Genomic DNA, 24,853 nt, shown 5'->3' with positions numbered 1-24,853 from the left:
ACTCAGTTAACTTTCAATTAATATACACTCCTAACCTGTGCCAATTAAGTATTCCCTCCGTTTTCGCGAAAGATTTAACTTTTTTGTTAGGGATACGGTATTTTAGGTAGCGTAGGCTATTAAGTTATTAATAATAAATTATGAAAATATTTTATTATGTTTTTATATGTATAGTGTTGTTGGTATTTTAAATTATATCTCAATAAAATATATACAATATGAATATTATTTTGTAGATAATAAAATTTTATATAATACAAATGAGTAAAAAAATATATTTATTTATTTATCATTATCATAAGTTAGTTTTATAAAAAATGAAGACTTTTAAAAATAGATAAAAATATTTCTTAATTGAGGAAAGAGATACAAATAAAGGAGTTTTAAGTGAATCATACGGGTAAGATGTTAGAAATTTAATTAAATTGATTTATATTTGTTAATTATGTTTAAGATTGATAAACTTGCAAAAATGAAAATGAATCATCTTTTGTGGGACGTACCAAAAAAGGAAATGAGATGATCTGTGGCGGAAAGGGAGTATAAAATAATCAGCCAATGTTAAATCACAATTAATATATATTGACAATGCCATGTACTTTCGGCATATTTTAATCTTATAGTATATTTTTTATTTTTGTCTATCTTATAATAATTGATATATTTTTATTTTAATTTTTTTATTAAATCAAAATATATTTAACAAATATAAATTAATTTAATTAACTATGTAACATATAATATTGTGAGACCCACTCAAAATTTTTTTATTTATATTTCTCTAATAAAAAATTTAAATATTTTTATATACATTTAAAATTTTACATCTTTTATAAAATTACTTTATATTAATTATAAATAAATAAATATATATTTTTTATTTACTTGCATTATACAATATTTTATTATCTACAAAATAATATCAATATTATATATTTTCTATTGCAATATATTTTTTAAAATATTTAAAATACATATTCTAATTTTTTAATTATATTTATTAAATTTATTTTAAAATTTTTATCAATATTATTAATTACATAAAAAATAATAAATAATTTCATAACTTACTATTATTAACTAATTTAAAATTATTAGTTTAAATTTTATGCTTCTAATGAAAATGGTCAATTATTTTACAACAAAAAAAGGTATTATACTTAAACTCTAACACACAATATCTATTATCATCAATAAACACTAAAAAACGATTTATATAATTTTCAATACAAAATAGGTTTTAATAAGAATATATATTTTTTATAAAATATAAATAAATCAATAAATAAATAAATATTTTAATATTCCTTCTAACCGTAAAATTTAATTTATTTTTTTTCTTTTTAATCTATCCACTAAATATATTTTATTATTAATTTTAACAAAGTTAATAAATTATCATTTAACTTAATTATCCTTTATACATTTATTTACAACAAATATTTATATTTTTTTTCATCATTTTATTTAATTTATAACTAAATTTTCAAAATACATTTAATTATTTAATTATATTTTATTTTTATCATTTTGAAAATAAATTATTCTTATTATTTTTAATTTCAACCCAAATTATTTTAAATATACAAAAGGGAGTAATATTTTTATAATTTTCAATTAATAGTACATATATATATATATATATATTTGTTTAAATATTAAAAGATTAGACAAAAAAACTTTTGAAAATCATATCTAATCAGACCCTACTCCATTTATAAAAAAATTAAATATATACTTTAAATAAATAATAACAAACGAATGATTTTAAAATATATACATAAAAATAGTGATTGATTGCAACAAAAAATAAAATTGAAGTCCACAATTGTAATGTATTGTATTTGTATTAATTAAATGCATCGCCGTTGTCTTTGTCCTTAGAACCACCAATGTGCATGAACCCGTCGTTATCTGCCGCCCCTATATATATACCCGCTTTACTGCTCCACCCATTTTTCACTACAAAAATTAAATCAGTACTTAGTAATTATTTTATTTTATTTTCATTTCTATTTAAAAACGATGCCGTCTTCTTCGGTCGTTATCGTCTCCAAATCCACCGTTCGCTGCCACCGTAGCGCCGCCGCGGAAACCCTAAGGCTCTCCGTCTCCGACCTGCCTATGCTCTCCTGCCAATACATTCAGAAAGGCGTTCTTCTGCCGCCGCCGCCGCTCTCCTCTGAGGACCTCCTCTCTCTCCTCAGAATTTCGCTCTCGAAAACGCTCTCGCACTTCCCCGCTCTCGCCGGTCGACTGCGCACCGACGCCGACGGCTGCGTGTACATCGTGTGCGACGATTCCGGCGTGGATTTTTACCACGCGAAGGCGGCGCATCTCTCCGCCACCGCGCTGCTTCCGGAGAAGGATCGGGATATTCCGGCGGCGTACCGGAGGTTCTTCCAGTGTGATAAGATGCTCAGTTACTCTGGACATGAGAAACCGCTCGTGGCTGTGCAGGTGACTGAGCTAAACGACGCCGTTTTCGTCGGCTGCTCTGTGAATCACGCGGTTGTTGATGGAACATCGTTTTGGAATTTCTTCAATACCTTCGCGGAAATGGCGCGGGGAGTGAAGAGGATTTCGAAGTCGCCGAACTTTCGCCGCGATACTGCTTTCGATTCGCCGGCGGTGCTGGTTTTCCCGCCGGGAGGTCCGTCGGCGACATTCTCCGGCGAGGAGCCTTTACGCGAGAAAATCTTCCATTTCAGCAGAGAAGCAGTTTTGAAACTGAAATTGAGGGCGAATAGCCCGACCCGAAAGCCCAAACCCTACCCGGATTACGAGACGGTGGGTAAACGGAGCAACGACGGTTGGGGAAATAACCGTAGCAAAACTTACGGCGAGGTAACGTCCGTTACGGAGAAACATCCGACGGTTGAGATCTCATCATTCCAGTCATTATCCGCACACCTGTGGAGATCCGTGACACGTGCGAGGGACCTAAAGCCGGGGAAAACGACGACGTTTCGAATGGCGGTGAATTGCCGGAGCCGGCTGTTGCCGCGGCTCGAGCCGACGTACTTCGGAAACGCAATTCAGAGCATTCCGACCACCGCCGCCGCCGGCGAGCTGCTATCCAACGGCTTGAGCTGGAGCGCCGCCCTCCTGCACACGAACGTGGCGGCGCACGGCGACGCCACGGTGCGGCGCGGCGTGAAGGTCTGGGAAAGTGAGCCGAGGCTGTTTCCGTTGGGAAATTTCGACGGCGCGATGCTAACCATGGGGAGCTCGCCGCGTTTTCCGATGTACGACAACGATTTTGGGTGGGGGCGGCCGATCGCCGTCAGAAGCGGCGGCGCGAACAAATTCGACGGGAAGATATCGGCGTTTCCGGGGGCGGAAGGGAACGGGAGCGTCGATCTGGAGGTGGTCCTGTCGCCGGAGACCATGGCCGGTTTGGAGAACGATCTAGAATTTATGGAATACGTATCGTGAAAAAAAATTGCAGCAGCCACCCTAAACGACGGCGTTTTGCCACTTCCGTTTTCACAGGCCAAGCCTGAATATAGATATTTATATCCCTTTTTGTAAATGGGGCTTCTTTTTTATTAACATTTTTACCATAAATTGGAGTAATATTAAAATATAAATAAAGAAATCAAACAAATAAAAAATAAAAAAAATACTAACCACAAAAAAGTAAAATAAAATAAAATACTAACCACAGCGTATGTAATTACCTAAACTCAAATTTCAATGTCTTTAGAAGAATAGCGACAACTTATTTTTAAAAAATTATATAAAAAGTATAAAAATTATAAATGTGTGTAGAGTATTAATTTTTTTTAAAAAAATTATACAAAAAAATAATAGAAAGAATAAAGCCATAAAATAAAATATTTCACTGTCTAAGTAAAGATGTCATATTTTAATTTGACACTAAAAGTTAAGTGGATAGAATAAAGTGCAACCTAAGTGATATGAATTATATTTTTATTTTAATTATTTGAATGGTATAATATAGTTAATTATTTTTTATATATAAATACTGAAGCTTTTGAATTAATTTTATATTAAAATATATTTAATGATCACAAAATTTAAATAATAAAATTTAAGAATTTTGAATTAAAAAAAAAAAACACATACCGTATCCTTATGTAAAATTTTGGATTCAAACTCGCTATGCTAACAACGGGCCGGGACAAAAAACAGCCCCAAATGCCATTTCTAACTAAATCCCAATTGCATAAATTGGTGAGAGAGTGGTGTGAGCTGCTGTATATTATCCAAACCCAATTGTAAAAGAAGGGCCGAAGGACAGGGAAACAGATCATGTGAGAAAGGTAAGGAGAAAAGGAAAATCATTCGGTAGAGTGAATCGAGAAAGACGGCTGGGAGGAAGAAGATAACAGAGCAAATATGACGATGGTGATACAACAAGGGTTTCTATCGCGGTGTCCAAATGCGAGCACTAAAATTTTCCCAAAATTTTCGCCATCATCTCTCAAATCGCCAAAATCCCTCAAGCCGAGCTCGTTGCTCAGAATATTTGCCGCCATTAATGGCGGAGACTCCCGCGGCGTCGGCAGTGAAGAATTTCAGCTCAAATTACTCTCGGGCATCGATTTCCAGGTACTGCTCTTAGTTTTTATTGTACTTTGTTATTTGAATTTTGATCTTTAGGGTTTGTAGATTGATTCCCACCGATTGTGCAAAATTAGGCGAGTTTTGGTCGTTCTGCTGTGATTAAATTGATGGATAAACCCTAGCTGATGAAGATATGCAAATGTTCTTAGTTGTAATGATTTAGCATAATCTTGGGCTTTGTGATAATTGAAGCTGTGTGAGAATGCTCGTCGGCCAATGTCTGTGGATAATGTAGCAAAATGCACCCCACAAACACACACTTATATATATATATATATATATATATATACAGACTCCATAGGAACTAGCACGTGTTGTTGAGTTATGTGTATTATATATTGTTCGATTCATATGTTGCGTTGTGTTATATTAACATAAACTCTGATGTGTCTGTGCCATGCTGACATATTTGAGATCAATGATGAAATGTGTTTTGTGGACTATTGTGTCACATTTGAATTATATTAAATAGTATAAATTGTGTGTTGTTTGTATATAGGGCGCACTAGTAACTACTTGTTTAAAGTAAATTAGTATACTATGTGATGTTAGTTCATATTATACGTATTTTTTTGTTGTGTTAACGTTGTGTGGACTATTACAATCCGCTGTTAGGCTGTTACTTCTTACCCTACATTTGCTTATGTGAACATTCTCTTTATACTGAAGTCGATCATAGCATGTATGGTGTGAACTGTTACGATATGTTAATTTATAGGGCTAATCAATACACTTATCGCCGCTATATCTATATCTATATATATATATATATATAGGATTTGGAAGTTGTAGGATGTGTTTGTTTTCTTTTTTTTTGTGGTTTTTTTAGGTAAAACAATTGTTTGATATGACAGCTATATTAGAAGATCAAGAGTATACTTTTATTGAAAATTAATTGAATGTAAGGTCAAAAGACCTTAAAAAAAAACTATAAAAGAATTATTAAGTCAGTAGAATGTTGTTTGTCTTTCTTCTGGCAGGAAAGATTCATTTCAAGACTTCCAGCAGGAGTTGTCTTAGCTATCAATGCCTTAATCTATGCTCAGCCATTACAAGCTGCCGCCGAAACCTGCCAAGTAGCCGACGACAACATTTTCAACATGAACATGCCGTTGCTGCTCTTCGTCGCCCTCATAGGCGCCACCGTCGGAGGTGTGAAAACTATACCTTATTACAAAATCCTACATTGTTCCCATGTCTTTATGTTCCGGTTTTGTAATAACAATGGATGTAGGACTCCTCGCGCGGCAAAGAAGGGGAGAGCTACAGAGACTAAACGAGCAGCTACGTCAGATCAACACCGCGCTGAGAAGGCAAGCGAAGATCGAATCTTATGCGCCGAGCCTGAGTTACACTCCCGTCGGCGGACGTATCTCGGAGAATGAAGTGATCGTTGACCCGAAAAAGCAAGATTTGATTTCTCGCCTGAAAAACGGGAAGAATTTCCTACGCAATCAGGATCTCGAGAGGGCTTATTCTGAATTCAAGGCAGCGCTCGACCTCGCCCAAAGCCTAAATGATCCGATCGAACAAAAGAAGGCCGCCAGAGGCTTAGGTAATATTAAATAACCATTTCATTTAAAAGTTTAAGCTCGTAAAATTATGCATCAATAAGTACATACTCCCTCTGTCCGGGTTTTTTATGCTATTTTACTTAGGCTCGAAAACTAAAACATAATATTACTTAAGCCTAAATTTGACAGGCAGGTCCGTCAAGTTTAGTTACATTTGTAAATTTGGCGGAATAAAAAAGTAGTATTTTAATATAAAAGTAGAATTGTTAAAAAGTAAACTAGACTTATTATGAGGAATTTATTATAAAGTGGCAAAATTACTTATGATCCATTTATGGTTTGTAATGTCTTGCATTTATCCTCCCTTATGATTTAGAAATTGTATTAGATTTTCTTGTGTTTTCCAAATATTGAACAAAATTCCTTTTTAGGGGATTCTATGTAATATTTTAAAAAATATAAGGGAGTCTTATGTAATTTTTAGAAAATTTTGTGCAATATTTTTTAAAATAGGAGAGAGCCCCGTGAAATTTCTAAATCATGGGAGGGTGTGGTAATAAACTTTCCAAACCATGTGTGGATTATAATTAATTTCTCCTTAAAAAGTTAATTAAAAGGCAGTGGAGTAAATTGAAAAATAATGATAAATTAGTTATTATTTATTGAAATAAGGGTAATAAAATATAAGTTGATAAAATCATTTATTATAAGTAGACTCTACATAAGTTTAGTGAACCATAAAAACATTTTGCAATATACAAAGAAGGACAGTGGAACTCGAATAAGGGATGTCCAGCCCTCGTATTATATTAAATGGTCATCTCGTTTAAAAATTTAAGTTTGTAGATATATATATATATATATATTATATCAGTGCTACTAGTTTTTTCTTCGATAAGATGGAATAATCTCGGTTTCGTTCTTCAGGAGCGTCGCTGCAAAGGCAAGGCAAGTATCGGGAGGCGATCAAGTACCATACAATGGTTCTTGAAATTTCGCAGCGGGAAGGAGAGGAGTCGGGAAATACCGAAGCTTATGGCGCCATAGCCGACTGTTACACGGAGCTCAGTGATCTGGAACGAGCTGCCAAATACTATGATCAGTACATTTCCAGGTTAGAATCCGACTGATGTTTATGTGTTCTTTTGTAGAGGTTGCAAAAATGGTTACTAGAGCTTTTTTGGGATGAACATTTTGTTGTATTGTTCAATGGCTTCTCTAAATCTGGGGCTGTGTTTAATGTTTACCATAGCCTTTTTTAAGTCAACTAATTATTTGATATGCTTTAATGAAAAAATTAGTTACGAGTCGATATCATTGTTGTAATTTATTTCCTAAAATCTTATTATGGTAACATAAAATTTGCATACAATATTAATTTTGTCCAAAAATAATAATCACAAGCCTATTATGATGATGACTTTCCAACTTATGTGTAAGTTCTAATTTTTTAGACAAAATTTAAATAACAACTCGTTATAATTTATGTATTTTATTTTTTATATTTTTATTAAGAAACAGTTATATATGTATATATGGGTATGGTATGTGTATTTGACATTCAAAGTTAAAAAAATGAAGAGTAGCTGAACCCAGCCAAACTACATAATTTAATACATAGCAAGTTACACATTAAAAAGTCTATAATTTCGTAATGATTTTCGTATTAAGTCTATATATATCATATTTAAATCTATATTCTATTAACTAATATTAAATATAAAATATACTGAAGTATTTTTAAAAAATATAATTATATTAATCTCTCTTTAATTTCAAATTTTTACTATACATTGTTAAGAGTGTATTTATTATATGTTTATTGATTTTTTGAATAATATTTTTGAAGAACTACCTACATTAAAAATATATTATCTTTTTAATAAAATACTATATTTAATTTATATTTAAATCAAAATATAGGGTGTGTTTGTTTTTTATTTTGAGTTTGGAATATTTTTTACGATATGGAAAAGTGTGCCCGTAATATAAAAATTATACTAGTATTTTATATTAAATTGTTGAATATAGTATAAAATACATATTAGTATATATTGCATTTTTATAATATTAATATGAAATTGTGTAATTGTTGAACACATTCATAATAAAATCAAATTTTAGAAGTAGACTCAAATTACTTCATCGATCGTCCAATTATTTATTCATACTTCTATAAATATATTTTAATATAAAAATATGTTTTTTTTAATATTAAAAGAATATATTAGATAATATATTTTTAATTTAAAAATAAATAAGAAATTTACTTTTTTACGACATAAATGAACTTAAATTTCGACATGAAATAGTCCTTCCTCTAATATATAATATTATTGCAAACACGAAAAATTACGAATAATATAATTAATAAATATTAAAAGTTTGTTAATAAAATTAATTATAAATTTTTAAAAAATATATGATCCTTATTTTTTTAAAAAAAATAAATTAATGTGATACAAACAAAAATATGACATTGTTACATAATACCCCTTCAGTCCTACATAATTTGTCCATATTTTCTATTTTCGTACGTTCCACATAATTTGTTCTCTTTTTTTAAATATAATTATAAACTTTAATCATATTTTAAATTTTAAATTTTTTATAATTATTTTTTAATTTTAATTAAATTATTAAATTATTTAATTATATAATAATTATTTTTATTAATATACTTTTTAATTATTTACTTATATACCATATTTACGAGAGAGTACGGGTGGAATGAAGGGAGAGTAATAAATATTAAGGCTGCAGTCTTACACGTCAGCATGCATGCATGCAACCAAATTCCACTTGGCGAGATTCCTGTGCTGCGCGTGCAAGTTGTACCTATGAGCTATGACGTGTCATATAATTATTGGCTGAGATTGTGTGAAGTTTCAGCGCTCTTGAGGGCTTTTTTCAACAGAGAGAGAGAGACGAGACAGTCCAAGCTGAGTCTTCGAGATATTGAATCAACGGGGAACCATGTCGTCAGATTTTGCCAGGTCGTATATCGATGATTCGCGGCGGCTGCGGCTCTCCTCGCAGCGGTTTGAGCCGGCGCGTTTCGAGTCGTTTCTCGATTACTACGCTGAAAGCGAGTCGAAGATGGAGCGAGAGTTTGACCATCTGTCGGCTTACGGTGGTGCAGATGATGCGCCTCGGGCTTCGATTGAGGCGGATTTCGCAAACGGTGAGCGCTCCGGTCACGGACCTATATTGCTGCCTCCGCCGGAGGAAGGTTTAGCTCTACGAGAGTGGAAAAGGTCAGTTGGAAAAACCTTCTTCGCATATCAATCGTTGTATGAGTTGGATGCTCTGCGTTTGCGCTTGGAAATTAGGGTTTGAGGCAACGATTGTGTGCCTGCGTACCTGTTTTTCCTGCAACGAGACGAGTAGTGTTTTTAACTAGAATTTTACTTGCGATGTGTTTTTCTCGATTTTATGAAACGAATTTGGGAATATCTTTTGACCGTACAATTTACAACCAGCTACTCTGGAGATGATGATCCTGTTTCTGAAATTTTGTGTTGTGCATTTGTAATAAATAGAATACAATTTACACTGCTTGGAACTTGCAACATTTGATATGTAAACAGTATGAGGTTAAAATGTTTCAGAGAGAATGCAATTCGGCTGGAGGAGAAGGAGAGGAGGGAGAAGGAACTTTTGAAAGAAATTATTGACCAAGCAGATGAATACAAAGCAGAGTACTACAAGAAATGGAAGCTTAGGTGTGATAATTACAGATCTGTGAACAGGGAAAAGGAGAAGGTCAGCTTTCAATAAATAAATTTGATTCAAAGTGGATTTGAGAAACAAGTAAAATTCAGTGTTTCGATTTCCATGTGTAGGGCTCGCAAGTAATTCTTTATGCTTTATGATCATTGACCATAGATCATATAGTTATTTGTTTCAAATGTGGGTTGCAGTTGTTTCTGGAAAGTACGGATAAATTTCACATTGAGGCTGGTAAAAATTACTGGAAGGCAATTTCTGAGCTTGTACCTCAAGAAATTTCAACTATAGAAAAGAAGTGGAGGAAGGATATGGTGAAAAAGCCTTCGATTGTGATCATTCATGGCCCGAAGCCAGGGAAGCCAACTGATCTATCTCGGATGCACCAAATTCTTGTGAAACTGAAGCACAGATCACCTGATCACTTGCTGGCTTCTGGAAGTGAACCTGGAAAGGATGACGATACTTGGGACAGTACTTCTGCTGCCCCGGCTTCATTGCCTGGTAAGCCTCTGGCTACCACATTTGATAGTAGTTGAGCAGCTATTGAAAAGTGAAATTTCTGTGCCCAAACTTCCCAAAAGTATAAATTTGTATAGTTTATGTAGTCATTGAATTTGATGATTTTCTTCATTGACATTTATGAATTCAAGATTATGTTTCCTATGTTACATTGCTTGAGTCTGCTTCTTCTTAGTGGAAAAAGAACACTTGACTTCAATTGATAAATGAAACTGTTGTGTTGCTAATATGAACATGCCTTATTTTATAGCTTGAATGATTGATTAATCTTGGTTATTGGGTAGAAAGCTTCTATCCAGCACTTGAATTGTTGCTTTAGGAGTTTGTTTAACTTTGATCATTTATGTTTTTAGAAAGAACTCTGTAATCGGTTTAGTGAATGTGATCTTTGGAGATATTTCTTCGTTCTTGCAAAAGGGATACCTTAAAACTCAAATGCCATTAACACAATCATCTTCCCTATCTAAGTACTCAATCTACATTATCTATGAGTATGAAGTTACAAATGTGCTAAAAGAATGAACAAGAATAATGGGAAATTGATGACTTTGGTCATACTATAGTCAAATAGATACGTCTAGTTTCATCTGGGAACCATCTGTGTAACAGTGTGATCATTATCAGATGGTGTGGTAGTGACAATAGCATTAGCTGATTTCTTGCCTCTATCGGAAGTGTCCATCCGGAAACTTCCACCTCGTGATTTACGTGAACTTTGTGGCCGATACATTCCAGGCTCCGATAGTAATTCCTCATTAAGAATAACATCTGTAGACAGCATCTTCACTACTTGATTCATTTCTGGTCTTTGGTGTGATGCTGCTTGTGTGCAGAATAATGCAACTTTTGCGTATCGAATTATTTCCTCTGCAGGAGAGTCCGACAGTTCTGGATCAACAATCTCTTCGAGCTTGCCTTGCTTGAACAGCTCCCATGTCTGCAACAATGTTGTCAGGTCAGATCTTCATGGTATATAACATTATGAGACAGGCAGAGGCAGAGACAAACCCATTCGAGAAGAAGTAAGAAATCATCTCCAAAACCTGCTTTACTGCTACTTTTTCCGCTGATTATTTCTAACAAAAGCACCCCAAAACTATACACATCTGCTTTCTTAGTTAGCTGTCCCAATAATGCATATTCTGGTGCTAAATATCCTCTGCAGTGAATAAATTAGATGAACTGATAAGAATGTACAATCAATAGGACTCTATTTAGGTGCTTTTTTGATTAATAGTATCAAAAGTTCGAAAATGTTTATATTCTTACACTGTTCCTGCTACTCTTGTGCTAACATGTGTGACATTGTCAGGAAATAGTTTTGCTAATCCAAAATCTCCAATCTTGGGCAGGAAATTCTCATCAAGAAGCACATTGCTAGCTTTTATATCACGATGGACTATGCTTGGCTCGGCATCGTGTAGAAATGCGATGCCGGAAGCTGTCCCGATGCATATTGCAGTCCGTTTGGACCAATTAAGCTCTGAACGGTTGCTGCTGTTTGACCCTGTTTGAAGCATTTCAAGAATTCAGCATCAAAACAGATGCAAGAATATTGAGGTGACGTTATTATTTATTTAGTTATTACCAAGTAAGGCATTGGCTAGACTGTTGTTCTTCATATACTCATACACTAACAGTCTGTTATTCCCTTCGATACAACAGCCAATCAATTGGACAAGATTTGGGTGCCTGATGTTAGAAATCATGTTTATCTCTGTCAAGAATTCACTTGTCCCTTGCTTGGATTCTGCAGATAGAGCCTTGACAGCAACCTCAGTTCCATCTCTCAACACCCCCTGTTACAATCAATGGAGAATTTCATTTCTGAGGATCAAATCAAATCAAATCGAAAGTTTTGGGGGCTCAAATTCAATCAAATCTAACCTTGTAGACTACACCAAAGCCACCTCTCCCAATTCTGTTTGAAGCAATAAAATGCCCTGTGGCTGATCTCAAAGACAGGTATGAAAATAGCCTCACATTATTTGTGCCAATTCCTGTCCATGAAATCATACAGTTAAATTATTAATACAATAAAATTGCAATATTTGTAATTTGTGCATATATATATATAATTAGGATAATGATATAATCCATATCATCAATCACCTTCTGCTTCTGCCTCAGCACTTTCTTTACAGGCACCAAAACAACTGAAGAACCCCATCATCATCACCTTATTTAAACTAGAATCACGTGCCCATCTGCAACACCAGAATTCCAAGAAGAAGAAGAAGCACCACCTGCCTTTTTTATGAGGTTGAGGTATATATATATATATATATTACAAGAATTTATTATAAATAATAAAGAATTGCAGGTGTGCTTATGCACCTAACAATAGCATAATGATAAATGATTGAGATAGCCAGATTTAATTAGTGGGCTGTGACGATGGTGTGCAGGGGAGGTTCATGAATTGCAGCATATATATATACATATATATGTATGTATCTACTATCTAATGGATGAGCTTCGACTCTGACTTGGTGTGGCATTTTGACAATTGATAAAATTGAGGAGTGAGAAAATGGGGAGAAATTTAGGGGCGATGTTGACGTTTAGGGCGGCAGGTTTGTTTTCTGTTTAGTGGCTGACTGATTGCTGCTGCTGTGTTCTAATCTCTCCTCCGCCAGCTGTAACACAGTTCACACTATCTTTATGGTTATAATGGGTGTGTTTGTTTGGGGGATTGGATTAATTTTTTTGCTAGTCATTCTATTTTTTTCCTTCAAAAATATCAAATCAAATTCCTATTTTTTATTTTTTATATTATAATAAAGATCAATTTTATATTTAAAACATCACATTCATATTTATTTATATCACATCATACAAATTCAAATTTTACTATTCAAATTTCAAATCCCTAAACAAACACACCCTATGTAGATTTTCCCGGGAGACATTTGGGATAGACATAAGAATTAGGGTGGGTTTAGATTTTGAGATGTATTTGAGTCGTTGAATTGGAATAAATTTTTTATAATATGATATAAATAGATATTGATATTTTTTAATTGAAAAAAATTGATGAATAGTGAAAATTTTAGAGAATTTTTCAAACAAACACACCTTAAGAATAACAGTATTATATTAACCATAAATGTAAAAGTGTTTCTATAAAATAAAAATATTTCTATTTTATGTTATTATTGTGAAAATGTGAAGATAATTTTGTAAAAAAATTATTGTTTTGAGACAAATGAAATATATATAATTTTTAGAGCTATTAATTAATTGGTCAATTTGTGTTTAGTTCGCAGGATTGAATACTTTAAATGAATTAAATAATTCAACTTTAACTCGATCTGTTTATTATTGTTTCGGCTTCGTGTCAACTCGTATATATGATTTCTCTTACTCAAACACAATTATTTTGTATCGGATTCGTATCAAATTGTCGTGTGTCGTATGCTTTTGTTTTTGAGAATATTAAATTGAAATTCTTTATATCAATAATAATATATATAAATCGTCTAAATAATGCAAGAATTCTACGAATTTTTTAAACAATACAACTACCATAAATATAATATATTATTTCTAAATACTATATTTTATCACCTCTCTTCAAACTCAAGTTTGTGAGAAGTGACTGAAAAAAGATATAGCTGAGATCTTCTAAGAACGAACTTGAATTTGCCATTGACTGAAAGTGGTGTAGCCGTCTATTGGATTGGAGTCGAAATTAGAATTCAACACCGTTAAAGTTGGAAACAGGACTCACTCGTTCACAACGGAACTAGAGTAGGAAACATGACTCGCTCGCTCACAACAGAGCTAGAGTCGGAAACAAGACTCACTCACTCTCAATAGAGTTAGAGTCGAAAATAGGATTCTCAACGAAGTTAGAGTTGAAAATAGAACTCTGTCAATAGACATCGAAATAGTAGAAACGGAGACGACATGAAAATGACAACACCATCGTGAATAGAAACAAATACATCAATAAAATATAAAAAAATATACGAGATATAATGGGTCATGAAGGTACCCGAAAAAAATTTGGCTCTAACATCATATTAGAATATGAAATTGAAATTCTTTATATCAACAGTAAGAATACGTACATATTTATAGTGATATACAAATCGTCTAAATAATACAAAAATTGTACGAATCTCTTAAACAACAAGACAACTATCATAAATATAATATATTGATTCTAAATATATTTTATCAATTAATGTGTGGGTTTTATGTGTGGGTTTTGTTTGATATGGTTTTTTAGGACCATAGATGTCATGAATCGCGATGATGACGTTACATTTCAACGTCCCCTACAGGTAACAGACAGTACGGTCATACATAAAGATTGATAGATATACATATACTGCTATTTATTTGTCTCCGGTTCATGGTCCTCAGGTTTCGTCCAGTTCGAGCTGGAATACTTTCTTTGGGTGGTGTGTTGTCTGGAGGCGACATGAAGCCAATAATGTTTCTTTGAGGCAAGGCAATTATTACTATTATTAATTTTTAAAATGGGTTTCAATATATTATAAATTGATGTGTTTATTGGGTGATTTATTTTTAGTATTTTTTATATTTAAATATTGAGTTGAATTTCGAGATAAAAATGATTATTTTCATAAAGAATAATAAATCAATTAAATATAAAATAAAATAAGTGATAATATATAATAGTATAATAAAATTACCATATACTACTAATTATTTGTTTATTAATTATTGTTAGTTTATTGAATATTTTTTCTTAAAATATATATATATATTAACTAGTAATTCTAATTAAAATAGGTATACAAAAAATTTATTTGTAGTGTGTGTATATATATTAAAGAATGTATAAATTTTTTGAACGAGTAAAAATATGAAGTTGCAATTGCTACACGTTTTCTTCTAATTTTTAAAATGAAAAAGAAATTAATGCTGCAACCGTAACTTCTTTATTTCATTCAAAAAAAAAAAAAAACCTTCTTTATTTCATTTAATTCCACCAACTTTAAAGTACAGATATAAGTGTAGGGTTTGTCTTTTCACATACAAATACTCTATTGAAAAATATTTTTTATAACAACAAAATTATATTTTTTGTGATTTTTTATAAATATCTAGTACTATTTAAAAAAGCATTATATAAAGTAGTTATTCATAAAAATAAAAATAAAAAACCCTAATAATAATAATAATAATAATTGCTGAATTTAAGAAACACATGTTGCATGTGGTCTATTTATGTACCCATATTTATTATATATAATAATCTAACCTTTCTATATAAATTAACTAATACATATAAAATATATTTGCCGATATGTAAAAAAATAAAATAAAATAATTAAAAATTCCATTTTAACATAGGTAAGAAAGTGGCTGATAGTTGACTTGACTTTCCCAAATACGTGTATCAAATAGTCGATTTGACCCCCTTTTAATTGGCCAAGTCAACAGAAATAAAAAGGTCATTTTTATTTTGGTAAAGAGTTGAATAATAATAATAATCCAATTTATTTAATTTTCACCCCAAAAAATTGACCAGAAACTGGTTCAACTCTGAAAAGGGTCTCCTAAAAGCATCAATGTTTTGGAGTTGAAATAATTTTATTTGTAACGCTAATACCAAGTCACCATTAAATTTTTTGGACAGTCATTCCATGAGGAATAAGAAGAAATGTCAGCAGAATCAAAGATTTCAAAAAACCGTGTATAAATTGATTTGAACTGAAATGCCAAATATATATTGACATTATTATTATTATGAAAGTTATTTGTAACACGTTATTTGTTATTATTATTTTTCTTTTCAATTTTGATTTCCAGAAAAATACTTTAATGAATTATTTTTACAGTGTTATATATATTGTTGGGTTTGGGTTCCTTATATGTGTAGGAGGTCCAACAATTCAAGTTAGCACAAGAAGAATTAAAAGCCCACTTTTGTCAATTGTTGCCATAGCCGTCTTAGTTGGGAGGGGTCAATTTGGTGTAGAGATTGGTAGAGATTGAGAGAGACAATTGTTATCCACGCACGTAAGAGAATCGGCAAGTAAGAGATAATTTCAACTCGGTTCCGATCAACGGTCTTGTCATTTTCGGATGTTCCTTTTGGTATCGTTGATTTCTCCTTATTTGTTTGGATTCGATTTTGAATCTTATTGGTTGGGGATTGGAATGAGTTGTTTGTAGTTGAGAGATCTACTGTGATTGGGGTTCAATTCTTGTATTTGGATGTGTAGGTTGATAGCCCTTTTGATTGTGGTTATCTTTTGATTGTACGAACCTTTTGAGATAGTGGATTTTTGCCTTGGGTCGGGTGATAGGCCTCGTGGTTTTTATCCTTCACTTTGAAAGTGTTTTCCACGTTAAAAGTTTCGGTGTCTCGTATTGTTATTTCCATTTTTATTGGTGGTTGTCATTCATCTTCTTTTGGTAGAAAAAATAATTGATTGAAAGCAAAGGTTTTGGTGGAACAGTTTGAACACACTGCTTGGGCATGACCTCGCTTAAGGAGTACGTCGAATCTAATTTTAGTTTGCATTTTGGCCTTCTTCCGGTATTCTTCCAACATATATATATATATATATAGCCTTGGATGCTGAAAAATCAGCATTTTGTCGATTTTCCAAAAAAACCCGTATAAATTAAAAGTCTAGATAATATTTATTCTTATGGGGCGTTTGGTATAGAGAATGAAATTGCAGCAGAATTAAGAGTAGATAATGGAATTGAAGAGAAATGAAATTAATAGAGAATGAGAATTAATTGGTAAAATAGATAATTCAGTTGAAAAATATATATATAAAAAATGCAGCTATATGTATGATCAAACAAGAATAAATAATTAATGATTAACCAGATAAAAAAAAAGTTTTAACGAATGAGAATTAATAAAAATATTTTTGATGAATTTTTTTTAAAAAAAATTATAAATTATATACGATATTTTTGAAAATTATTTTTTAGTACAATTTTTTAAAAAATCTTAAAAATTAAATACTTTAACAATAAGTTAAATTCGATTTTTGTAAAATTGAAATAATATAATTTTAAAAAAATTATAAAAATTAAATAGTATAGAAAAAAAAATTTGAAAAATAAAAAATATACTACAACATCATTTCTCTCTATTCTTTGCATATGTGTGTGAGAAATAAAAACAGAGAAATATAAATAGTTTATTTCTCAAGTTCTATTTGTTTGATTCAAACAAACAAGAAAAATGAGACAATTTTAATTTATCTGGCTCATTTATCTGTACCAAACACAATTTAGTGTATACTATGTAGATTAAAAATATGTACTATGTGTTTATATTTAAAACATGTATTTTATAAAAGTATATTATACGTTCTATAGAATATATGATGTATTGTTTTTGTATTATATTAATATAAATAATGTACTTATTGTAACCATAATTAATATATTAACTGGTACGTGTGTGTATATACATGTATTAAAAAAGGTAGGATGTACTATTTTATGTGTCTTTCGTCCGTCAAAGTGTTTATTTTCAAATTTAATAATTGTGATCTATACACATGCATTAATAAAATATTTTTACATTTTATTTAAAATTACTTTCAATGTTTTAATCAATATATTTTTACATACTGTTCTTTGCATAATATATACTCTTTTCGTCCTAATATAATAGTCTCATTTCATAAATAATCATATCACTATAAAACTATCTCTATTTTTTCATTATTATTACACTATTGACACTATTTTGTACACTAATATATTCACAAGGCCAAACAAGTAATTTATCTTTACTTTTTACCGACTACCAATATAATATAAATATTTTTTAAATCTTGTGTCCAACACACTAAGACTATACTTTTGGAACAGGGGAAGTAGAATATTGATATTTCTTAATCTATGTACAAAAAATTAAGTGAATAGACAGACCTTTAAGGTTATTACATAAAGCCCATTGTTACATTAAAGATTGCACCAAAAAGATTTGTGTATTTTGGATTAATTTTAATAAGATTTATGATAAGTTTGTATTTACATTTTGATAAAATGTCTTAAATTAAAAATAAATATTGAATATACGATATATATATATATATATATATTTATGTGAATTATAAATCTCTTTTCAAGAAATCATACACAGATCAGAAGAATACAGACAAAAATGACCAACATTAATATATATATATATACAGGGGTGGAAGCTAGGGGAGGGGGTCAATTGACTCTCAGTATTCAAAATATATGTATTTTTTGTATGTAAAAAATAATAAAATTATGTATTTTATAGTAATTTGTTCATCTAAATTTTTTATTTTATAATGTAAAAAATTATAAATTATACTTTTAATCTTTAAATTTTATTTTTTATAGTAAAAAAATATTAAATCTACGTAATTTTGTTGAAATTTTTTCTAAAATATTTAAAATTTTCAATTTTTTTTTTTGTCAAGATGTATTGTGAATAAAAAAACCATATTGAATCGATAAAAATAAAAAGATCGATTTTGCCATTCGAACTTTTACTGTTGGTTCCGTCGTTGTATATATATATATATATACTTATTATATTTGGATTACATATAGTTTGATCAAATCAATATTTATGTGAAGTGGAAGTTGTCGTGATTTGGATGGGGCAAACAACACGACAAAGAAGTTAGATTCGAAATCCTCTCTCATCATCTAGAAATAGTCAAAGTTAAAATTTCATGTCTTGGCTTCTATATTTGTTTTTATTTTTATAATATGTATTTCATCTTATTTATACTATGTTTAATAATTACTTTTCATTAAATATAATCTTTATATTTATAATATTTCACTTAAAAACTTCAAATATAAAACATATAGATAAATACCAAATTCACATTTGAGTGTGAAGTCCTTGAAATTTAATTTAAATAGTATGTTAAAATGATGTTTTAAGAAAGTAAATAATATTTTATGTGTCCGCTATAATTATGTCAATTTTTTTATTTTGTATGCTATAGATAATTTTATTTATCTATAATTATATTACTTTTATTTTAACAAAATAAAAATCAATTATTACTCATTTTCTACTTATCTCATTACATTTTTATTATTTTTATAATACATCTATTTTTCTCGTAGATGTTGTAAACAATTATTATTATTATTATTTTACAGTATTTTTCAACTTTCATTGCCTCATAAATAGAATAATATAATAATTTTTTTACAAAATATTAAATTAAATTATTATTTAAAGAGTAGGAAGAACATATTCAAGTCCTTCATTTGTTAAAGGATTTTAATTTTCTTTCATACTTCAATTCGATTGGTTAGGTTACTATTTGGATTTCCTAAAAATTTTCACTTTGCCTTAAATTTCAACTCCACTTGAAGGGTGTGATTGTTTATTGGGTATGGAATTTTACTAGTAAAATTTTAAATTGAAATAATTATATAATGTAATATAAGTAATTATTAATACCATATTTTAAATGTAAATTTAATTTTTAATAAATATAAAAAATAAAATTTTAATTTGATATTTTAAGAAAAAGACTTAGTAAATAGTTTATCATTTCCTTAGCAATTTATTCATTTTTTTATTTTGGTTCGTCTCATAACAAAGTATTAATTTTTTTTTAGTAATTGTATTATCTGCCTAACATTACAAATACCCTTCCAATTTACAATATATTACACAAATGTCATTACTTTTATATCATACTATACTAATATGATTAATTTAGTCTTTTTACCTTTATTTATACTTTATCTCAATATAGTACTAATATTTATAAAATTTCGTGCAAAAAAACAAATAGATATATAAATATGGGACGGAGGAAGCAGTAAAGTTGGGAATCAAAACCCACAAAATAGGCTTGATGTTTTAGGTTGCGATATCCAACTTTCGAACCGACTCAATGACTAAAGCTCGGTTTAGATAATAGACTTTTAAAAGTTTTTGAGTTTTGAAAAATTTAATAATGGTAAAAAGTTATTATTTGATGTATATTTCATGAGGAAAAAATATTTAATATATATTTTTTTTAAAAAATGAATAATACCAAAATTCCAAAAATATTTTATAAACAAAACCTAAACTTTTAAGCGTTAACACATGAATTCCATGACCAATTTTTACAACATCCAATCAATCATCAATCATTTTGATCCAACGGTCGAAAGACAATACAAGCCTGCAGGTAACAGCCCAATTACATTTGGCCCAATTGTTTGTCTAACTGGGGCTAAGCCCAATTAAAACAAGGCTATAACTAGGCCCAAATAAAAGGGCCCAACTAATCGACGGTCCATATTTAAGGCGCCACGTTGCGCCTCCGGATCTGTGCCACGTAATGTAAAACCAGATCGGAAAGCTCGAACCGGGAACCGGATAGGATTCTCTGATGGGAATCATTTGTAGCTGAAAGCTGATGTGGCACTTACCGGTTGGGCCGGTGGCTCCAGCGAAGGACGCGTGCTATTCCAATTGTTGGTTCCTACTGATTTTTCTTTACCCTTTATATTCTCTCCTCCACTTACTTCTTCAGCCATTCCTCCGCCGTTGACTGATCATCGATCGCTCGTCTTCTTCTAGGTTTGCTTGTAATCTTAATTGTGCTTCTTTTTTTTTTTTTCTTTTTTTTCTTTTTTTTTTTTTTTTTTTTACGTTTTTGGATTCCTGCTCGTGTTAATTTGCTGCTCTAAACTGCTGGTTAGATATTGGATTTTTGTAAATTTTCTTCTCCAATTCCTTCTGCGCATGCTTGTCCTCGATCATGTGTTGTGTGTGTGTGTATGTGTGATTTTTAGTGTTTGGATTTGTTAATATTATTTAATCTGCTAGCTCAACTTTGTGTTCATTTTAGTGAGGTACGGTAATTTTTTGTTTAGGTTTTGTGCATAGACGTTGATATTCTTAATTTTTGGCTGATTTGTGAGTGTTTGCAGACAGAGAGAGGATCAGATATATTTATATACACTCTTAATCTGCTAGCTAAACTCTGAGTTAATTTTAGTGAGAGATACTCTAATTTTGTTTAGATTTTGTGACACAGACGTTGATATTCTTAATTTTGGCTGATTTGTGAGTGTTTGCAAGCAGAGAGAGGATCACAGAGATTTATATCCATTCTTCATCTGCTAGCTAAACTCTGAGTTAATTTTAGTGAGAGATACTGTAATTTTGTTTAGGTTTTGTGCACAGACGTTGATATTCTTAACTTTGGCTTGATATGTGAAGCAGTCTGTGTCTGCAGACAGAGAGAGGATCAGTGATGTATATATATACACACACACTGCGGATTTGTGTTTCGTGTTTTGGTTGTTTCTGTGTGTAAATTTCTTTAATATATTTCCAGTTTTTCAAACCTGTGTGGTCTGTGTGTGTGAGAGAGAAAGAGAGAGTAGTTTGCTTTTCTATTACTTAAATCACTTTGTTCTGCTTCTTACAAAGAGTTTTCTCATACATTTGTGTTTGCAGTTCTCTAATCTGAATGATACGATACAGTTTGATCATATCTAAAAGACTTCGCACATTTATTAAACTATGTAGTTATTTTTACATAACTATATAGTTTTCATGGACTGTGCTTCTGATGCATACATCTCTGCCTCTAATGGCTGGTAGATATGAAGACTGATGGCAGGAATAAAGGGGCCGGAAAAAAGGAGACTAAAGAAGCATTGAAGCCAGTCGACGACCGGTAACCTGTGCTTAATCGAATGTTATCATGAATATACTCTGAATTCCCTATATATACAGTAAAGATCTAGAGAGGGTCAATACAGCTTTTCTGTATATTTTATTTTTGTATCTTTGTTCGATTATTTCTTCAGGAAAGTTGGGAAAAGGAAGGTTGCCCCTACTGCAGACAGGAGGAATGCGAAGAAGGAAAAGATTACCAAGAAAGACCCGAACAAGCCGAAAAGGCCTCCCAGTGCCTTCTTTGTGTTCCTGTGTGTGATCATTTATTCCTCACAACTTAGAAATGGCGTTTGATTTGATTCATCGTACTTACGCGTGGTTTTGTTGTAGTGAGGAGTTCCGGAAGACTTTCAAGAAGGAAAATCCTAATGTCAAGGCTGTCTCAGCTGTATGGAACTTATTCCTCTACTATTGCTAATGGTTCATGCTTTTGTGTAGATTCAAGTAGTTATAATTTCATATGCATCACTTGTAGGTTGGCAAAGCTGGCGGAGCCAAGTGGAAATCGATGTCTGATGCTGTAAGTCTAAAAAACCACCTTTTTGTTTTTTAGGATGTGTTTGTTTGGTATTTATAGTTTTAAGTGTTTTTGTTTGACGTATGAAGTATTATAGAAAATAATGTTTTTTGTCTTCTCGTTGACTTTTATTGTTATGTGTGTATATATTGGATATTATGGCAATAGGTATACATTTCTTTTTTGTGCGGAGACTAAAAAATTAATTAAATTTATTCTCACTTCCTTTTTTAGTAAAAAATCACTTTTTTTTTTTATTTTTTCTTTATCCTAGAAAGTAAAGTTTTTATTTTTATCTATTCTTTTTAAAACTTGTGCCTGGTCAAATGAGCATACAATTGGATGACGGAAGGAGTCATATTAAAGTGAGATATTTGGTAGTATTTTTGTATGTAGAGACTTTTATTGCCTTTGTTTTAGTTTTTGATGTAATGATTTTAAGTCTAAGGATATTTTTAACGTGTAAAGTTATCAAACTTATAAAAAAAGGAAATGCATTTATTGTGTTTGGACTAATGAAAATAGCAAATTGTATACATTTCAGATGAACGGGGAGATTATATTGTATTTCTTAGTTAATATTTTTGGAGAATGTGTTCATTGAAAAAACTAAGTGAACACACTCCTACTGAATGTAGAAATTGATGCAATTCCCACTTTATATATATATATATATGTATCTATACTCTCTGCACCAGTTCATGTATATCTCTCATGTTGTGCCATCAGAGATTTCGAAATTCTAACATGATATTATATATCCACCCATTTTAACAAGTCTACTATCTGTGCGGCAGGAAAAGGCTCCATACGAAGCTAAAGCGGCGAAGAAGAAAGTCGAGTATGAAAAACTAATGAATGCCTACAACAAGAAGCAGGTAACATTTTCTTTCCATTTCGGCAAATGATTTTGGAAACCTTTCTTAAAATATGTATTCGATAAGAATAAGTTTTATCCATCATGTAATTTCACAGGAGAGCTCCGCTGATGATGGTGACGAAGGGTCCGAGAAGTCGACATCAGAAGTTCATGATGACGAGGAGGAGAGTGTACAGGTACAGTCATCTGTTAAAGTACCTTAAGTACAGTGCAATTAGCTAAATTTCAGAGATTTGTCCACCTACATAGACATTTTTTTTTTTTTAAGATATCACATTAATTTATTTTTCTTACAAATATCTAATATTTTCTCTTATTATGTCAATTATGTTAGTTTTACCTTCTTCTGTTTTTTGGTGTCACCAAACTAATAATTTTATTATCATTACCTTAATAAATAATAATTATTTTTTCCTATTTTTTTTTCTTAACTCTATTATTTTTCACTATTTACTCTAATTTTCACTTTATAAATGAAATTTTCATAGAACTTTCACTTTATTTTTTTTTTTTACTTTTACTTTTACATTAAATATTATTTTTTAATCTCGTCTCCAAAGCAAAATCACATAATTTTATTAACAGGAGTACTATTTGTAATTTTTCCAAAACCCCAAATTTTCCAAACCTTATTTGTGTGTTATTTTGTGGGTTTGGATTTGAATAACAAAAATTTTAAATTGGAATAGATATATGATGGGATATAAATAGATGTTGATGCGTTTTGAATATAAAGTCGATTTTTAGTATAATATAGAAAATAAAAAATAGATATTTAATTTGATGTTTTTGGGTTTTTTATTTTTATTTTTTTGATAAATTGTAAAATCGTGACTAAAAACCCCCAACAAAGTTTATGTTTTAATAGGAGTTTTGAAGTTTTTTTAGAATAGTAAAACATTCGTAGTTGATGTTATATTTTGGGAATATATATATATGATGTGATTTTTTTGGGAAATTTTCTAATGAATCGTGCCAAAAATTTTTAAAAATTGTTTGTGTAAACAATGCCAAATATCATTCTTTTTCTCATAATTTTGTATCTAAATTGTACTCTACAGGAGGGAGACGATGACGACGATGAGGATGATGATGACGAGTAACAAAGAGATCCAAGTTGAAACTTTTGGCTGAACTCTATGTGAAAGATGAAAGCTATTATGTACGTTAAGTTAAGAAAGCTTTTTTAGTCTATCTATCTACATTTTGTTATTATTATGAAATACAGAGCATGGCGTGCGTTTATGTATTATTGTGAAGTTTCCTAATGGATCATCTTTGGGTTTCCTCGATGTATTTAGTGCCTAAGCAAATGACATTATTGTGCAAGTTCGAGAATATTGCTTATTCATTTATGTTAATTCCTCTCATACCCTAATTATAAATACAAATACAAATACATAAAAATAAATTATTTTGTAAATAAAAAACCAGAATCTGCCAAACCACAT

At 30.9% G+C, this 24,853-nt stretch overlaps 5 protein-coding genes across 5 annotated transcripts; 4 read left to right on the top strand and 1 right to left on the bottom strand.

Moving 5' to 3' along the window:
• The first annotated feature begins 1,948 nt into the window (after window positions 1-1,948).
• LOC127250978 (BAHD acyltransferase DCR-like) lies at window positions 1,949-3,570 on the top strand. The gene has a single exon (XM_051274492.1). It carries the CDS (start codon window positions 2,026-2,028, stop codon window positions 3,436-3,438), a length of 1,413 nt encoding a protein of 470 aa, XP_051130449.1. The 5' UTR covers window positions 1,949-2,025; the 3' UTR covers window positions 3,439-3,570.
• Window positions 3,571-4,196: 626 nt separating this feature from the next.
• LOC127250979 (protein FLUORESCENT IN BLUE LIGHT, chloroplastic) lies at window positions 4,197-7,419 on the top strand. Its single transcript, XM_051274493.1, has 4 exons — window positions 4,197-4,578; window positions 5,574-5,745; window positions 5,828-6,148; window positions 7,035-7,419. Exons 1-4 carry the CDS (start codon window positions 4,366-4,368, stop codon window positions 7,235-7,237), a joined length of 909 nt encoding a protein of 302 aa, XP_051130450.1. The 5' UTR covers window positions 4,197-4,365; the 3' UTR covers window positions 7,238-7,419.
• Window positions 7,420-9,083: 1,664 nt separating this feature from the next.
• Window positions 9,084-10,375, top strand: LOC127250817 (clathrin light chain 2-like). Its single transcript, XM_051274243.1, has 3 exons — window positions 9,084-9,364; window positions 9,719-9,872; window positions 10,031-10,375. Exons 1-3 carry the CDS (start codon window positions 9,084-9,086, stop codon window positions 10,373-10,375), a joined length of 780 nt encoding a protein of 259 aa, XP_051130200.1.
• Window positions 10,376-10,869: 494 nt separating this feature from the next.
• Window positions 10,870-12,609, bottom strand: LOC127250917 (cold-responsive protein kinase 1). Its single transcript, XM_051274392.1, has 6 exons — window positions 12,471-12,609; window positions 12,246-12,358; window positions 11,947-12,157; window positions 11,628-11,865; window positions 11,367-11,517; window positions 10,870-11,295 (listed from the first exon to the last, which is right to left on the bottom strand). The coding sequence occupies exons 1-6, from the start codon at window positions 12,532-12,534 to the stop codon at window positions 10,942-10,944; spliced, it is 1,131 nt and encodes a 376-aa protein (XP_051130349.1). The 5' UTR covers window positions 12,535-12,609; the 3' UTR covers window positions 10,870-10,941.
• An 8,155-nt stretch (window positions 12,610-20,764) lies between these two features.
• Window positions 20,765-24,763, top strand: LOC127251089 (high mobility group B protein 1-like). Its single transcript, XM_051274662.1, has 8 exons — window positions 20,765-20,895; window positions 21,928-22,003; window positions 22,137-22,256; window positions 22,336-22,393; window positions 22,481-22,525; window positions 23,320-23,400; window positions 23,498-23,578; window positions 24,464-24,763. Exons 2-8 carry the CDS (start codon window positions 21,930-21,932, stop codon window positions 24,503-24,505), a joined length of 501 nt encoding a protein of 166 aa, XP_051130619.1. The 5' UTR covers window positions 20,765-20,895; window positions 21,928-21,929; the 3' UTR covers window positions 24,506-24,763.
• The last annotated feature ends 90 nt before the right edge of the window (window positions 24,764-24,853 follow it).

The sequence above is a fragment of the Andrographis paniculata genome, unplaced genomic scaffold (assembly GCF_009805555.1).
Source record: "Andrographis paniculata isolate CXL003 unplaced genomic scaffold, ASM980555v1 Contig38END, whole genome shotgun sequence".
NCBI classification, from domain to species: domain Eukaryota; kingdom Viridiplantae; phylum Streptophyta; class Magnoliopsida; order Lamiales; family Acanthaceae; genus Andrographis; species Andrographis paniculata.
The sequence above is the reverse complement of the archived record's forward strand: the minus strand, read 5'-3'. Positions and strand labels throughout refer to the sequence as shown.